At 44.7% G+C, this 16,787-nt stretch overlaps 1 protein-coding gene across 1 annotated transcript in view; it reads right to left on the bottom strand.

Annotated features, from left to right (window-relative positions):
• Window positions 1–16,787, bottom strand: part of LOC148130014 (disintegrin and metalloproteinase domain-containing protein 2-like) — a gene marked incomplete at its 5' end in the record, with an annotated part of 44,083 nt that overhangs the window by 25,159 nt on the left and 2,137 nt on the right. The window contains 10 exons of the mRNA XM_087969811.1: window positions 579–759; window positions 1,946–2,082; window positions 4,899–4,980; window positions 6,285–6,451; window positions 7,499–7,570; window positions 9,152–9,208; window positions 10,964–11,141; window positions 12,170–12,246; window positions 13,770–13,848; window positions 14,356–14,417. Of these exons, the coding sequence (XP_087825937.1) occupies window positions 579–759; window positions 1,946–2,082; window positions 4,899–4,980; window positions 6,285–6,451; window positions 7,499–7,570; window positions 9,152–9,208; window positions 10,964–11,141; window positions 12,170–12,246; window positions 13,770–13,848; window positions 14,356–14,417 (1,092 nt within the window). The remainder of the gene's footprint in view (window positions 1–578; window positions 760–1,945; window positions 2,083–4,898; window positions 4,981–6,284; window positions 6,452–7,498; window positions 7,571–9,151; window positions 9,209–10,963; window positions 11,142–12,169; window positions 12,247–13,769; window positions 13,849–14,355; window positions 14,418–16,787) is intronic.

Genomic DNA, 16,787 nt, shown 5'->3' with positions numbered 1-16,787 from the left:
AAGGACAGGAGCCTTTGCAGGAAGCAACTTTGTTCGTACTGGTCGGTTTGAAACGTGAAGCTCTGTGTTGAATTTGTGCTCCGGTTGGCCTCGTATAACTAATTGGAAATTTAGTCGTTTCAAGGAAGATAAAGGTGCGTGCTTATCAGACTTATCCTGAAGGACTTTGGCAGACTTCCATGGGAATATTACAAAGTGTTTGAGACTCATTACGGGCTGTGAATGACTAAAATTCACAGCCGTTGAAATAAAGAAAAAACGGTTTTGGGACTAACGTGTGTTTGTTAGTGTCTCAATAAGCCTTGGTCAGAACAGGGCCCTCAAACTTGACAACTTTTAAGACTTGTGGACTTCAACTCCCAGAATTCCTCCGCCAGGCATGCCGGACCTGTTAACTCCCAATAAATCCTTTTGAAACTTTGGAAGTTTGGCTTGAGACTATGATTTAAATGGGGTTAAGTGCTGGAATGCTGACAACTAGATTATCTATCATGCTCGTTATTAGTTCTTATTTTAAAGAGATCTTCCTTTCTTTCTTTCCCACCCCCTCTGATTCTTTCCCCCTTTTTCTTGCAAACCTTCATTGTGCCACAATCGCATTGCTCCCCGTCTTCGACCACGTGGTTGCCACAGAGGGGTGCTCGGTAGGAGATATCGAAACGTGGCTTGTTCTGAAGGCACTGGGACCAGGCAGAGTTCAGGAAATTCTGAAAATCTTTGACACTGCAGCTGCTGAAGGACTTGATGCCACTGGACTGTCTGGAAGGGGTGGGGGTGGGAAACACAGCTCTGAATAGAATGTGGACAGCTAAGGCTGGAAGGGACCTTGGAGGTCTTCTAGTCCAACCCCTGGAGCTTCACACCATCCCGGTTAAATGGTATATCCAGCCTCTTTTTGAAAACTTTCAGCAATGGAGCACCCACAATGTCAGAGGCAAGCTATTCCACCGTTTAATTGTTCTCACAACCAAGTGGGATTTTTAAAAAAAACCAAACATTTTTTATTATAGGTTATTTAAGTATTATAAAATACAAGAGTAAATAAAAGAGCAGTGAGGAGGGAGAGGAAAGAGAAGTGAAAGGTAAGGAAAAGAAAAAAGAAAAGAAAAGGAAGAATTGACTTCCAACTCTCTCTGTTGCAGTGGAATAAGGCATAAAGCATGGCCTTTAATATGAGCAAGCCATTTCTATAAAGATCTGTCTATCTAATCTATAAAACCCAGAGTCAAAGTTACATCCTTTTGCACAAAATAGTCCATTTTGCCATTTCAGCCAACTCCATCAACTTCTGCAACCATTCTTCCATAGCTTCCATTGCGCATGCCATAGCTTTGCTCAGAGGTTCTGACCAGTTCTAGAGAACCCGGTAGTGGAAGTTGCCCCCCCCCCCCCCCCCCCCTGACGTTCTGGGACCCCCCCCCCCCCCCCCCCCCCCCCCCCCCCCCCCCCCCCGTTGCCCTCATAGGAAATGGAGCTGGAAAGTTAGTGGGGTAGGGAGTTTTTGGAGAACCTTCCTGGAATGGAGGAATGGGGCTTACAGTCTCCTTCCCTGCCCGCCCACCAAGCCTTCAAGCCCCCGAGACACCGGCCCACCAGGCCCGCATCTGATCAGCTGGGTCTCCTTTGGTTGCCCTGCATAGGAGAAAGCAGGAGCTGGAAAGCAGGTTAGTGGGGTAGGGAGGGAGTGGGGATTTTGCGGTAACCTTCCCCTGCCACGCCCACCAAGCCATGCCACGCCCACCAAGCCACGCCCACAGAACCGGTAGTAAAAAAAAAATTGAATCTCATGACTCTTGCTGCTGTCAACATATACAATAACGAAGTCCCAAATTTTGGAGATAGGTAATAGGAAAGATGAGGGATAGAAGAATAGCAATACAGTCCTTGTTAAATAGTTCATCAGTGTTGTCAAACTATTGTTGTCAAAATGATCATAAAGGCTTACGCTGCTCTGGTGTTCATCAAGCAGACTGTCCCCGAACAATGACAATCTCTGGTGTCGTCGAAATACAGTCCAACGCTAAACCCCAGCAACTGGGCCACTATCACTGAGAAAGCTTCCAGGGTCATTCCGTTTTGAAACTAAGAGAAAGGAGAAATCCATTAAAAGTGGTAACTGCTAACGATGAAAGGCTTTGGTTGCCCTGCACAGGAGAACGGAGCTGGAAAGCAGGTTAGTGGGGTGGGGGAGGGAATGGGGATTTTGCAGTTCTGACGAGTCTTTAAGATCCTGGAAATAGCCCACAAAAGATTTGATCAGAAGTTTATCTTTGGCCCTGTTTTGACCCCTGTGTTTTCAGGCAGTTGTAAGTGCTTCAGGGTTGTTCTTCATCTCCATGAACACAACCCTTATCTGCAACCCGTTAAAGCAAGGGTCTTCAAACGTGGCAACTTTAAGACTTGTGGACTTCAACTCCCAGAATTCCTGAGCTAACATGGTTGGAGGAGGAATTCTGGGAGTTGGAAGTCCACAAGTCTTAAAGATATCAAGTTTGGGGACCCCTGTCCTAATAGAAGAGAATAATTGTAGCTCAGAGTTGAACCAGTGGGGTCTTTGATGTTCTCTGAGTTTTGGTGGTTTTCTTGCAGATGTTTCATTACCCAACTAGGTAATATCATCAGTGCTAGAAGGGAGTAGGGTTTGGTCTGTGAGTTGGGATTGGTCTACTGCAAAGGTCTCCAAACTTGGCAAGTTTAAGGCTTAGGGACTTCCAACTCCCAGAATTCCTGAGCTAACGCGACTGGAGGAGGAATTCTGGGAGTTGAAGTCCACAAGTCTTAAAGATACCAAGTTTGGGGACCCCTGTTCTAATAGAAGAGAATAATTGTAGCTCAGAGTTGAACCAGTGGGGTCTTTGGTGTTCTCTGAGTTTTGGTGGTTTTCTTGCAGATGTTTCATTACCCAACTAGGTAATATCATCAGTGCTAGAAGGGAGTAGGGTTTGGTCTGTGAGTTGGGATTGGTCTACTGCAAAGGTCTCCAAACTTGGTAAGTTTAAGGCTTATGGACTTCCAACTCCCAGAATTCCTGAGCTAACGCGACTGGAGGAGGAATTCTGGGAGTTGAAGTCCACAAGTCTTAAACTTACCAAGTTTGAAGACCCCTGCATTAAAGCAACTCTTTCTGAAGTCAGGTGAGTCTGAACAAAGAGGCAGCTGCTTTAATGAACCACAGACAGGTGCTGCATTGTACCAAATTGATTACTGAATATTGCACAGCCCCAAATGCATATCCAGTCTGGGGAGTTCAACATTCATAAGCATTTTTGGGGAAAAATAGGAAGAGGGTCAGAAGAGAGGAAAAAAATAATCTTGCTCCTCCCACCTTCCTTTCATTATACTAAGATGTTGACATTTATATAACAAAATATCCATTTATGTTAATGCTCCACCCCATCCCTCAATTAACACTGCACCCCACCCAGAGGTGGTATTCAGCCGGTTCTGACCAGTTCTGGAGAGCCGGTAGCAGAAATTTTGAGTAGTTTGGAGAATTGGCCAATCCCACCTCTGACTGCTCCCTCCAACCCCATCTATTCCCTGCTTCCCGAGTCCCAGCTGATCGGCTGGGTCTTCTTTGGTTGCCCTGCACAGGAGAACGGAGCTGGAAAGCAGGTTAGTGGGGTGGGGGAGGGAAGGGGGATTTTGCAGTATATCCTTCCCCTGCCACGCCCACCAAGCCACACCCACCAAGCCATGCCACACCCACCAAGCCATGCCCACAGAACCAGTAGTAAAAAAATAATAATAATCCCATCACTAACCCCACCCACATTTTTACCCTAAACTATTGAAAAATAACAATTTTGGGGCAGTGCTGTGCAAAAGGTTAAATTAAGGATTAGTGTAATCCTTTCCTGGGGATAGACAGCATCCTTAACTAAAAAGCAACCAAACAGACTAGGTTTACCCCATGCTCTCAGCCACAGAAACACCATGACTAACATCCATCAAGCTCAGGGCATTGTGGGAATGCAGTGGCAAATTTATGAACTGATCTGATGAAGTGGATGCCAGCTGCCACCTCATTCTTGCTTGTGCTTTGCTTCTATTAGGGCAGGGATCCCCAACCTTTTTGACGCCGTGGCCCGGTACCGGCATCAACTGGGCGCCGCCATCTTTTTTGAAGAAAAAGTGCTTCCAGTGACCTCACCGGAAGCACTTTTTCATCAAAAGATGGCGGCGCTAGCGCTCCGGTGAGCTTTTTCGGGTAGAAATGGCTTTCTACCCAGAAAAGCTCACGGAAACTTTGGCGCCATCTTTTTGATGAAAAGTGCTTCCGGTGAGCTTTCTACCCGAAAAGCTCACCGGAAGCACTTTTTACCAAAAAGATGGCGGTGCCCAGCAACCAGCGGCCCGGTAAGAGTTGTTCCGCGGACCGGTATCAGTCCACGGACCGGCGGTTGGGGACCCCTGTATTAGGGGACAAACTGCCATGAACTATTATGGGGAAAGGGGAAATGTAACAGGGGCAGGGGTGGGATTCTACCAGTTCGCACCTATTCGCTAGAACGGGTTGTTAACATTCTAAGCAGTTCGGAGAACCGGTTGTTAGAAGAAATTACTGGCCTAATCCTGTAAGGAAGGCAGGAAGGAAACATTCTGGTGTTGCTTACGGAAACTGCCTCTCCGTTAACCCTGGCAGGACTAGACTTCCTGTTTCAGGAACTTCTCTGGAGTTTTTTTTTCCCCTCCTTTGCTGGTACTTGATCAAGGAAGCCTTGATCAGAACATTACTGCAATACACTTGACTTCTAAATAAACTATATCTTTCTCAACAAATGGAATCAAGGATCATTTCTATTTAAGAGTTTAAACTGTGGCAGATCTGACAGTGGGTTTCCAAACAGAACCAAGAAGGGATGAATAGTAACAATGAGCCATATCAACTCTCTTACCATAGCAATTCCAGCAGAACTGGGTTTAGAGCATATCTTTTTGGCAAAGATGGACCCCACCGAATCAGCATCGTTCCTATAACTGAAAGGAAGAATAGAAATTGCTTTGAACAGAGGGTTGTACCGGCCAAACGCTGGAAAGAAAAAAGAGATGCCGATTGTTGAAGATTTTGAAATTGACTGACTTATCGGAGTTGGCAAAATTAACTGCTTTGATTAGAGGTAACGGACTAGACAGCTATATAAGAGACTGGAAACCAATTGTGGATTTTCTAGGTGCTAAATATAATAACAGATGTTAACAAAGGTATTTGGGGATTAGGGTAATGTTTAGCTCAATCTGTTGACTGCTTTTTCTTTTTTGATAGAGATAGATAGATAGATAGATAGATAGATAGATAGATAGATAGATAGATAGATAGATAGACAGACAGATGATATCATATATGATACAGATAGATAGATATAGAGATGATAGAGATAGATAGATAGATAGATAGATAGATAGATAGATAGATGATAGATAGATATCGATAGAGAGGTAGAGATAGATATAGAGATGATAGATATAATAGACAGACAGACGGAGAGATGGAGAGATGGAGAGATAGAGAGATAGAGAGATAGATAGATAGATAGATAGATAGATAGATAGATAGATAGATAGGCAGACAGACAGACAGACATACAGACGGAGACTGACAGACAGACAGACAGAGATAGAGATGAAATAGATCGATTATAGATAATACATCAATCAATCAATAGATAGATAAATAAATAGATAAATAGATATTGAATTTATTGCTTTTTCTTTTCTTTAAGCACTTAGCCAAGGTGGATCCTACATGTTCAATCTAATTGACTGGGTTTTTTTCCTCCTTTTTTATACTTTTATTCTTTCCCTTTTTTGTTGTTGTTGTTAGGGTTTAATGTACTTTTTTTGCTTTGTTTCATTTTGTTTGTTCGATTTACAGTGCGTAAATCGAGGACTACCTATACCTAGAGCCAAAACAATAAGACTAGATATAGAAGTCAGCAGAATTCAAGGCGAGCTGGATTTAGAGTTCTTGTGGGAGGGAAGCAACTCGAGACTGATGGCACATTTGGCCCCTCCCTCAGTGTCTGCCTGGTCATCCCCTACATCAAATTCCACTCCCAACTTGCAATTGTAAGTTGAGGATTACCTCTACTTGCTTCTTTCACTTCATGCTCACCAATGTTCCTTACCCACCAGCCCACTCCTCTTTCTTGCAATCAACTGCCCCAGAATCCTCCCCAACTGCTTTCATTTGCTTGGCCAGGTATCGGTGCCATCTTCTGGGCTATTCGTAGCAAGACCATCACCCTACATCCCTTTCTTTGATAAACTGTTTCCTTCCTTACACAAATAAGAAAGCTGTATCGTGAGGTCGCAAAGTGAGGTGTTCGTTTTTCCAGTTCAGAAACTGCTGCAGCAACGCATCGGCATTTCCTGTGATGGGGATTTTATCCTTGTTTATCCATAATTCTAACGAGGACAAGATAAGCTTCATGTTCAGCTTGTAAAACATCTGAAAAGGGGAGCGAGAATCAATTCAGGAGAGGCTCATGCCCAGATTTAAAACATACACCAACCCCAGACAAAGTGGACAACCAGTTTTGCCTCGTGGGTCAAAGCCAGGAGACGGTGAGTTCTAGTCCCACCTTAGGCATGAAAGCCAACTGGGTGACTTTGGGGCTGATCACCAGGAGACTGTGAGTTCTAGTCCTGCCTTAGGGATTAAAACTAGCTGGGTGACTGGACTATTGATTCTCCGCCCAACACACATAACAGATTTTTTGTTGTGGGGACAAGGGGAGGAGGAAGGAGTATTGTGTGTGTTTGGTAATGAGTTATTTTTTAAAAATAATACATGTGGGAGAAGGAAGGAAGGAAGGAAGGAAGGAAGGAAGGAAGGAAGGAAGGAAGGAAGGAAGGAAGGAAGGAAGGAAGGAAGGAAGGAAGGAAGGAAGGAAGGAGAGAGAACGGGAACTAGGAGTCCCTCTTCCCTGTGTCAACTCATAAAATATTTCTATGGTCTTTTTAGAGTTCCCAACAGAAAGGAGGGGGAGCAGTGCAGCGCAAACAAAAACTGCATTCCATAAATGTTTTCAAAGATAGTAACTAGGTGACTGAAAATTCTGCCGTGCAAAATCCTAACTGGAGAGCATGATTGGCTCTTGGCTATGGATGTGTCCCATTGGAGAATATGAATGATGATACACCCAGGGGGTGGGGGGAAATCAGGCTCAAGAGGGACAATGAATTGTATGTCTCAGAGTCGGCTACATCCAGGCAGTGCCGGACATTTTAACTCCCAATAAATCCTTTTGAAGTTTTGGAAATTTGGCTCGAAGCTCATGATTTAAATGGGGGTAACTCCTGAGACCCTGTTTTACTGAAGCTGATTGAACAGGATATAATTAGGTTGCCAAAGTTATTATTTAAGAGGAAGAATAGAACACTACAGAGGGAGCTTTTGGGGGCCAAAATCAATCACTGTGAGCCAACACAGGAGCACGACATTCTAAGCATGGCTGGTGTAGAGATTAGAAGCACATAAATAGGCACAACTCACGGTATTGATAAAGTTCATAAGCTGCATGATCTTCCCCGTGACAACATCTTCATTGGAACCCATATAATCATACTGCAAAATAAAATAAAATGCATTCCTTTATTAATCAATAGTATCAGCTTTACGGTGATTTAAAAATCCTGTTGAAGGCAGCTGGTGCAAAATGTGAGTTTGAAAGAATAAGTCTGCAAACACACCTTACCCTACTGAAACATCTTTTCGGTTCTGACTGTAAGGTACAGTCAGAAACAACAGTCATTCCATCCAACAGTAGCTGGAATGACTGACTAAAGAATATTACTGATGAGATCTTCAAATTATGCACTGAGGCATGGATAGGAAGAAGGGGAACTTACCGAATTTGCAGATGATACTAAGCTGGTAGGAATAGCTAACACCCAAGAAGATAGGCTCAAGATCCAGATGGATCTTGACAGACTTGAACACTGGGACGTATCTAACAAAATGAAATTCAATGCAGAGAAAAGTAAAGTCCTACACTTAGGCAAGAAAAACCAAAAGTACACAGACTGGGTGAAACCAGGCTTAACAGCAGGAACTGTGAAAGGGATCTTGGAGTCTTAGTGGACAACCAGCTAAATAGGAGCCAGCCGTGTGCAGCGGCAGCCAAAAAAGCTAATGCAATCCTAAGCTGCATTAAGAGAGGGATACAATCGAGATCAAGGGAGGTACTAATACCACTCAATAAAGCCTTAGTAAGACCACACCTAGAGTACTGCATCCAGTTTTGGTCACCATACTACAAAAAAGATGTTGAGACTCTGGAAAGAGTGCAGAGAAGAGCAACCAGGATAATGAGGGGACTGGAGGTTAAAACATACAATGAACAGTTGCAGGAACTGGGCTTGGCTAGTCTAGGGAAGAGAAGGACCAGGGGAGACAGGAGAGCGGTCTTCCAGTATTTGAGGGGCTGCCCCAGAGAGGAAGAAGGGGTCAAACTATTATCCAAAGCACCCAAAGGCCAGACAAGGAATAATGGATGGAAACTGAACAAGGAGAGATTCAACCTGGAAATAAGGAGGAATTTTCTGACAGTGAGAACAATCAACCAATGGAACAGAAGTTGCCCTCAGAAGTTGTGGGAGCTTCATCCCTGGAGGCTTTCAAGAAGAGATCGGACTGCCATGTTTCAGAAATGGTGTAACTTGGATGGGGGGTTGGACTAGATGACCTAGAAGGTCCCTTCCAATTCTGTTAATGTGTAAATCTGTTGCGGGTTTCACTGCCTTTAAGATCACGTTACTCCACCAGAATATTTCCAGCACAGACTGGGAATAACTGTCAGAGACTGTTAATTCTCCCCAGAAATGTGCATTGAGACAGATGCATTTCAGAAGGAATATTTCTTAAAAGTAAATATGCTTAGAAGAATTAAAGGAAAACTTTAAAGAAAATTTATTGGAAATAAAGGAAAATTCTTTAACTCGTTAAAGAAAAAGAATTAAAGAAAATTTATTGACTAATCGGGAAGATGAATTTCCCAGTTTTTTTAAATTAATCGTGACAAAGGCTGTATGAAGGAGACAAAGCGGATTTATAGACACTATCGCTATCCTTATTTTGTTCAACTCCAGGTTTGGAAGCATTTTAGACAATGATCCCTAGTGAGCAGAGCCAACAAAATACACTTACCAGAGATTTGGACACAACCACGTGCATTTCCACATATTTGAGGATGGCAAAGTTAATCTGTTTTCATTTAAGGGAAGAAAGACAGTTTAAGATATTGTTATCGGTGGAGGATTTCATGACTCTTTTATACACTCGGGATTTCAGCAGGTTTGACCCACCGTATAGGGAAAGAAAGGGGCAATTAAGGTCTGCCTAGAAAAATAGCAAGATCAGGCAAGTGAGTCAAAGGCCACTCCAAAGGAAAGAAGGAAGAAGGAAGGAGGGAGAAGGAAGGAAAGGAAGGGAGGGAGGGAGGAAGGAAAGAAAGAAGGGAGGGAGGGAGGGAAGGAAGGAAGGAAAGAAAGAAGGGAGGGAGGGAGGGAAGGAAGGAAGGAAAGAAGGAAGGGAGGGAGGGAGGGAAGGAAGGAAGGAAGAAGGAAGGAGGGAGGAAGAAGGAAGGGAAGGGAGGAGGGAGGGAGGAAGGAAGGAAAAGAAGGAAGGGAAAGAAAGGAGGGAGGAGGGAAGGAAGGAAGGAAAGAAGGGAGGGAGGGAGGGAAGGAAGGAAAGAAGGGAGGGAGGGGAGGAGGGAGGGAAGGAAGGAAAGAAGGAAGGGAGGGAGGGAAGGAAGGAAGGAAAGAAGGGAGGAAGGGAGGGAGGGAGGGAAGGAAGGAAGGAAGGAAAGAAGGAAGGGAGGGAGGAGGGAGGGAGGGAAGGAAGGAAGGAAAGAAGGGAGGGAGGGAGGGAGGGAAGGAAGGAAAGAAGGAAGGGAGGGAGGAGGGAGGGAAGGAAGGAAAGAAGGAAGGGAGGGAGGAGGGAGGGAGGGAAGGGAAGGAAGGAAAGAAGGAAGGGAGGGAGGGACGGAGGGAAGGAAGGAAGGAAGGAAAGAAGGAAGGGAGGGAGGGAGGGAAGGAAGGAAAGGAAGGAAGGAAGGAGGGAGGGAGGGAGGGAAGGAAAGAAGGAAGGGAGGGAGGAGGGAGGAAGGAAGGAAGGAAGGAAAGAAGGAAGGGAGGGAGGGACGGAGGGAAGGAAGGAAGGAAGGAAAGAAGGGAGGGAAGGAGGAGGGGAAGGAGTAGCAATAACACTTAGAATTATATACCGCTTCACGGTGCTTTACAGCCTTCTCTAAGTGGTTTACAGAGTCAGCCTATTGTCCCCAACAATCTGGGTCCTCATTTTACTGACCTCGAAAGGAGGGAAGGCTGAGTCAATCTTGAGCCGGTCAGGATCAAACTGCTGGCAGTGGGCAGAGTCATTCTAACCACTGCACCACCACAATATATGGGCTGTATGGCTGATCTATTCAGTGGCTACATTGGGATACCCACAACACCCATTCAGAGTGGTGCCTGTCCAATGAAAGAAGCTGTTTCCCCTTCTGCCTTTCTTTTATCTCGTGCGGCTCCACGGGATACGTGAAAAATACAACAATGCAAGACGAAGTTTCTAGAAGGCTTCCATATTTGGGGTAAGACCACTCTAGGATTTCACCTCTGCTGGTATCCAAAGGTTATATTTAACTCTCTGCTAACTCTCTTTTTCCCCCCCGTCTCTTTTTCAGGAAATGGATAGCAGATGTTTACTAGAGAGATTTAAACATCTGCTATCCAACAGGGGTCTCTAATAAACATCTGCTATCCAACAGGGGTCTCCAACCTTGGCAACTTTAAGACTTGTGGACTTCAACTCCCAGAATTCCTCAGCCAGCTGCTCTAAAATTAACCCATTCTACTCCTCTATACAAACTGGGTTGTGCAAGACATGTTGGTCTTGCCCATGACCCAACTGAGAGGCTAATGGTGATTTTGTAAAAGCGACAAAGACCGTGGTACTCACTGGTTCTGCTGGGTCTTTCTTTGAAATCACCGTGGGAGTCCATTTAATGGAATAATTCTGCTTTGAAAACTGAAGGCCCGTATCATTGTAATCTATCCGAAAAACAAGATGGTGGAAGCCAGAAGCCGACTCGATTGGCTCAATCCCGTAGCTTATGTTCTCAATCTGTATCAGCCCGCTGACGGGCAGAAAAAGCAGAAACGGGTTTAAATAAATAAAGCACCATGACCAAGCTTATTGTTTTGGGTTTTTTTTTTTAAAGAAGGGGAAATACATTTGAAAAGAGGAGCCAAAGGGGAGGGGGCTTTTGCAGGAAACAATTCGTTCATTGCAGCAGTATCAAGATCTGTCTGTGCACCTCAGAAACTCTGTGCTGAGTCCTTCCTTGTCAGCACCACATTTGGAAATATTTACTTGGCAGCTCTCCAAGCTAGATAAGGTCTGTGTTCCTAATGACACCCTTGAAAGACTGTTTGCCAGGCCTTTGGCTGAAAGTGAATGCAAGAAATTCACCTTTGTTTAATAAAAGGTGTTTTGCCAGGACAAAGAGTCTGCTTAGTGCTTTTGGGGGAAGCCTACCGTGTTTCTCATATAATAAGGCCGGGTCTTATTTTTTTTTGAGCCCCGAAAAAACGGCTAGGCCATCTTTTCGGGGGTGACTTAATTCCCCCCCTTGCATCTTTGGGCGGGCGGGCGGCGACGGCTTGGATGTTGACCTCGGCATTGGTGGGGCACTTTGTATCAGGGTCAACGCAGGCAGCACCATATCCGGGTGTGCAACAAAAGTACTTCCTAACAGCAAGCCCCCCCGCCATTTCCCCCCCATTTTGCATGTTTTAATATAGGCCTTAATTTGGGGGGAGGGGCTTAATTTCATTTCATGCCTATAAAACATGCTGGGACTTCCTATTGGGGGAGGCCGTATTGTTGGAGAAACAGGGTAGGTCAGAACAAACAGTGAGGACAATTCACCAGTGGAACAGCTTGCCTTCAGAAGTTGTGGGGGCTTCATCACTTGGAGTTGTTGTTTTTTTAAAAAAGAGACTGGACAACCATTTATCCGAAATAGAATAGGCTCTAGAAGGGGTTCAGGCTAGAAGATGTCCAAGGTCCCTCCCAACTCTTATTCTGGAGAGGACAACATGCAGGAACAGTTGGGCTGAGGGACGGGAGGGGTTTGCTCAAGAGGAAATTACCAGACCTCACCTGAGCCCAGAGCAGGAACTGAGCATCACAATTGAATCTGTGTGACCATCTACATAGCCTTGATAATAGCAATCCCGCTAAAAAAGAATAAACAAGAGGGATTTCACGTTTAATGAAGGGCATCTCGTACCAGAGAGGAGGAAGACCAAGGAAAGAAAGATATGATATCTCCAACACACATCTACTGAAGCAGGACATCTTCTCATGTCGGAGCATTTGAGGCATGACTGCTAATAGGAGACAACCCAGGAGCAAAACACGGCACACAGAGAACTTAGGCATTTAACAGTGGTTTTGAGATGACCCAGGGCGTGGCACAAAGGCAACACAGTTAAATAAGCAAGAAGAATCCCTTTATTATCTCCAGCTTTGCCCCCAATGTCCAGTTACCTTCAGCTGGAGAAAAACTCTCCCAGGAACAGCCTTTAAGTGGAGAAAATTCAGTCCGAAAATGAAGTACATTTAAACTGTAAATAAAAATCCACACAAACCACGCTACAGTAATTAACTTGACAGGGCAGGAGAAGGAATCACAGGCTTGAAAGCACAGCAAAACACACACAGTTGGGAAAACGTCAGGAACACAGATATCAGATAAATTCACGATTTGCTGGGAGCAACTTCCCTTTTTAAACACTGTGTTCCCAGCTTCAGCTAATGAAGGGAATCAGGGCCCTTTCCTCCCCCATAAGCCACACAACTCACATTGCTCCCTTCTCCATTCCTCCCTGCATGCCCTAGGATGAAGAGGGGATGGGCCTGGGTCTTCCTCTGAATTCCCTCTGCCTTGCTCTACCTCTCCCCTGCTCTGCCCAGCTGGACTTTGCCCTTCCCCAGTTTCCTCCATAGCCAAAAGAGCCACACTCCCACTCTCTGTGAGCTGATCGGCCTCCCACTCCGAATCAGATTCTGACAGGGCATGACAGGTTTATATACAAGACATACACAGAAATATAAGTGTTAGGCAAAATATGTTACAAGCAATCAATCTTCTTAACTCTACACGGAGAACTCTGCAATGGATACCAGACACAAGGAGAGTGAACACATCCACTCTAATGGCTGCCTTATATAAACACTTCTTAAAGGGGTAGAACCCACCCTCAATCTTAAAGAGCCAGTACTAGTGCTGATTCATCTTCATTGCATCAGACTTATATTGCATCAGACTTACAGCAGCTGGCAGCTATTAAATCTTATAACTCAACATCTCAGCCCATCAGTCGTTTCTCATGCCTCGTTTTTACAGCTTCGACAGTTGCAAAATTATTTGCCACGTTAAAAACTTTGCGTTGTTCATTGGGTGAGTTTTTAAATGTACAGCTACAGTATTCCTCGGCTTACAACCTCAACTGATCCCAAAGTTTCTGTTGCTAAGCAAGACAGTTGTTAAGTGAATCACTCAATTGTTAAGTTTGTAATGTTAATTGTTTTTTTTTAACGTTGTTCCAATAAAAATAGACTAGCGCATATCTGGTGATGATCAGCCAGTTAATTAAAACTCAAATAATTGAGGGACTGTTTTTCTGAATCAGTGGATGAGTGGAATCAAACAATTGCCGGATAAAAATACTTACTTCCCATCTCAAAGAAATCTTACCTGATTGGAAGGGACAAATGACACAGGCGTATCATCTTTGTTGTATGTATAAATTCTGAAATAATTGGATATAAAGGCTCTACAAAAAAGCAGACAGACACCAGATCCAGGACAAAGGAGGGAGGGAGGGAGGGAGGAGAGAGAGAGAGAGAGATGACACAGTACATGATACAACCTAATAAATATATGGAATTAGAACAAAAAACAAAATTCTACATCTTTCTTCTTGGCCAAGTCCCACTGCATCCTGAAGCAAGAATTCAAGCACGTAGGAGCAGTGCCTTTCACCAGCTATTTCAACATTTATCAGCCAATGACAGGTATGCTAATATTTTTTTTCCTGTTCCTCTGTGGCTATCTTTTAAAATGAATGGAATTTTTTTTTTCAACCAGGGACGGGAAAATTGACTTCTGAAAATACATTCATTTCTTCTGCAGAATCGAATTGGGGGGGTCACTTCCTTCCTCTTTGGCCAAACAAGTCTTGAAATCTCTTAAACCGTTTACGTGGTTCCTTAAGCATTCGTGCAAGCATACGAATTAACTACAAAATGGGCAGGGGTTCCCAGTTATTTCCCTTACTCACTGTTGCTTCAGAAAGATTGAAAAGGATTCCCCTTCTATGTTCATGTCAAATGCCATCCTCTCCTGAAACAGCCAAAGGGTTTGTTATATTATCCCCGTTGCTTTATTCGTATTGCAAAATCCAAGCAGCACAAGCCAGAATCAGAAAAACAAAACAAATCTAGATTCAAGCAGCATGAACTGCAAAGACGGTATAATTGAAAATAAATTTTACTCCTGGTTGGAAGTGCTTTTTAGAGGGATCTCATCACAGGCTCTGTAAACAAAACCTTGAGATCCCATTCTCTGCAACCCATAACTTTCTGCCTGGGAACATTAGGACCCCCTCAAATCAGCGGTGGGATTCAAATTTCTTAACAACTGGTTCTGTGGGTGTGGCCTAATTTGTGGGTGTGACTTGGTGGTCATGTGGCTGGGTGGGTGTGGCTTGCTGATTGGGCATGGCTTGGTGGTCATGTGACTGGGTGGGTATGGCTTGTATGTAAATATTATAAATATTTATGTAAATATTGATTTTTTTTAATAAAAAACAGCAACTTTTACCTAAAAGCAGGCAAAGCAGGCAGGCACGTTGAGTTGCTCACAGAATCAGTTTCACTTAGAGATCTATCTATCTCCAATTGGCTACTGAGTCTGTCACATAAAATTTGCTTGCAAGCAAACTCACAAAATTAACTCACAAAACACCATATATGCAAATATTGAATTTTTTTATATATATAAAAAAAGAGCAACGTTTACCCAAAAGCAGGCAAAGCAGGCAGGCAGATTGAGTTGCTCACAGAATCACAGATTCACTTAGAGATCTATCTATCTGCAATCAGCTACCTGGGTCTGCACTGAAAAGTAGAAGCTTCAGTCCTAAGAAAGGTTCGGCTCTGCTTTTAGATTAGCTAGACAGCAAGAAATCCAAGGATCTAAATCTTCCGGCAGAGCAGAACAGCTGATGGTCAGGGAGAAAAAAGGAAAAATAGCAACTTACCAAACCAGGCAAGTTGGATGGCTCGCATGCCAGGTAAGGAGTGAGTGGAGCGATTTGCGGTTCTCCGAACTAATCGTGTGTGCAGCATTTGCAAGAAATCATCAGCTGTGCCGCCTGGACAGCTGACAAGCACTGCACTGGGGTGCACAACCTTTGAAAATCCTCTTGTTTCCTGTTTTTTCAGCCTCAGCTGTGCCGCACAAAGCTGCTGAGGAGGAAAAAGCAAGGAATAAAGGACAGCCTAGAGCCCGGGCAGGCATGTGAGCCAAACACCGAACCGGTTCAGTGTCAGCTGCTCTTCGCAGCTACCGGTTCTATAGAACCGGGCCGAACCGGTAGCATCCCACCCCTGCCTCAAATCCAGGGCTTGGATGCTGGGGCTTCGCAGGGGTTCGGGAGAGCCCCTAGCTAAGATTCAGCGCAGTTCAGAGAACCCCCAAATCCCACTCCTGGCTGGCCCCGCCCACCCTGCCCCTCCCCCTCCCAGGAGTCCCCACACGGCCCAGTTTGGATGCAGGTAAGTGCAGGGCATACATGGAGGCTCGGGGAGGGTGAAAAACGGGCCCGTTTCCAGCTTCCGGAGAGCCTCCGGAGACCACGGAGGACGTTTTTGCCCTCCTGGAGACTCAAGGAAACCAAAACCGGGTTCCCCCCACACACTGTGGCGCAGGAGGCTGACTGAGCCATGCCCACCATGGCCAGGTCCACCCAGCAACCAGGCAGAGAACTCGTTGCTAAAACTTTGTGAAGCCCGCCCCTGCTCAAAGCCACCAAGTTATTTGACATATTTACACGAAAGGGGATTTCTCGCCAACTCAATGACGCGCAAGTATGTCGGACAGAGTATCCCGTCATCCCAACCAGCGCACATCTTCAGACTCCCAATCTCTAAGAGAACAGGCCTCTTTCCCGGCCTCCTGGAGTAGAACCCCGGGCATTCTACTTAAGCTACTTCAAGATATGAACCTCCTTTTCTCTGGAAACATGGCGTTTGTCTTGAATTGTGCAGGAGCCTGGCGTGTCCTTCTTCTTCCAAAGACAGGCGCCTTTTACAGCGTGCTGCCTCCATACCACACCATAAGTTCTTCAGGCAACTTTAAGAACTCTTGTGGTTAAGGCAACTTTTAGCTTTGGTTTATTTATCCCCATTCCTATTCTTTCCCAATATCCCATTCAGGTTGGCAGAAATCAGGAGCAAAGCTTACTTAGAAATTTGCTCTTTCTTCATCCCCTCTCTTGAAAGGTCCTATTGACCAAGTCTTTATTTCTTCTCCTTCAGTATATCATAAAGATATTTTTGGTCCCAATTTCCCTTTGACAAGTGTGCATAATAGGTTTTAATTCCTTGACTATTTTAAATGTGAGATGAGGCTGGTGATACGATTGATTCTAGGGATTTTTAAGAGCAAAATGACACTGTGGATCCTTTTGCCTCTCCTGATCTATCCTAG

This window comes from Notechis scutatus, chromosome 7, assembly GCF_049901735.1.
Source record: "Notechis scutatus isolate UNSWTSFEM ecotype Mainland chromosome 7, rNotScu1.2, whole genome shotgun sequence".
In the NCBI taxonomy this organism is placed as follows: domain Eukaryota; kingdom Metazoa; phylum Chordata; class Lepidosauria; order Squamata; family Elapidae; genus Notechis; species Notechis scutatus.
Note: the sequence above shows the minus strand (reverse complement) of the source record. Positions and strands in the feature narration are given on the sequence as shown.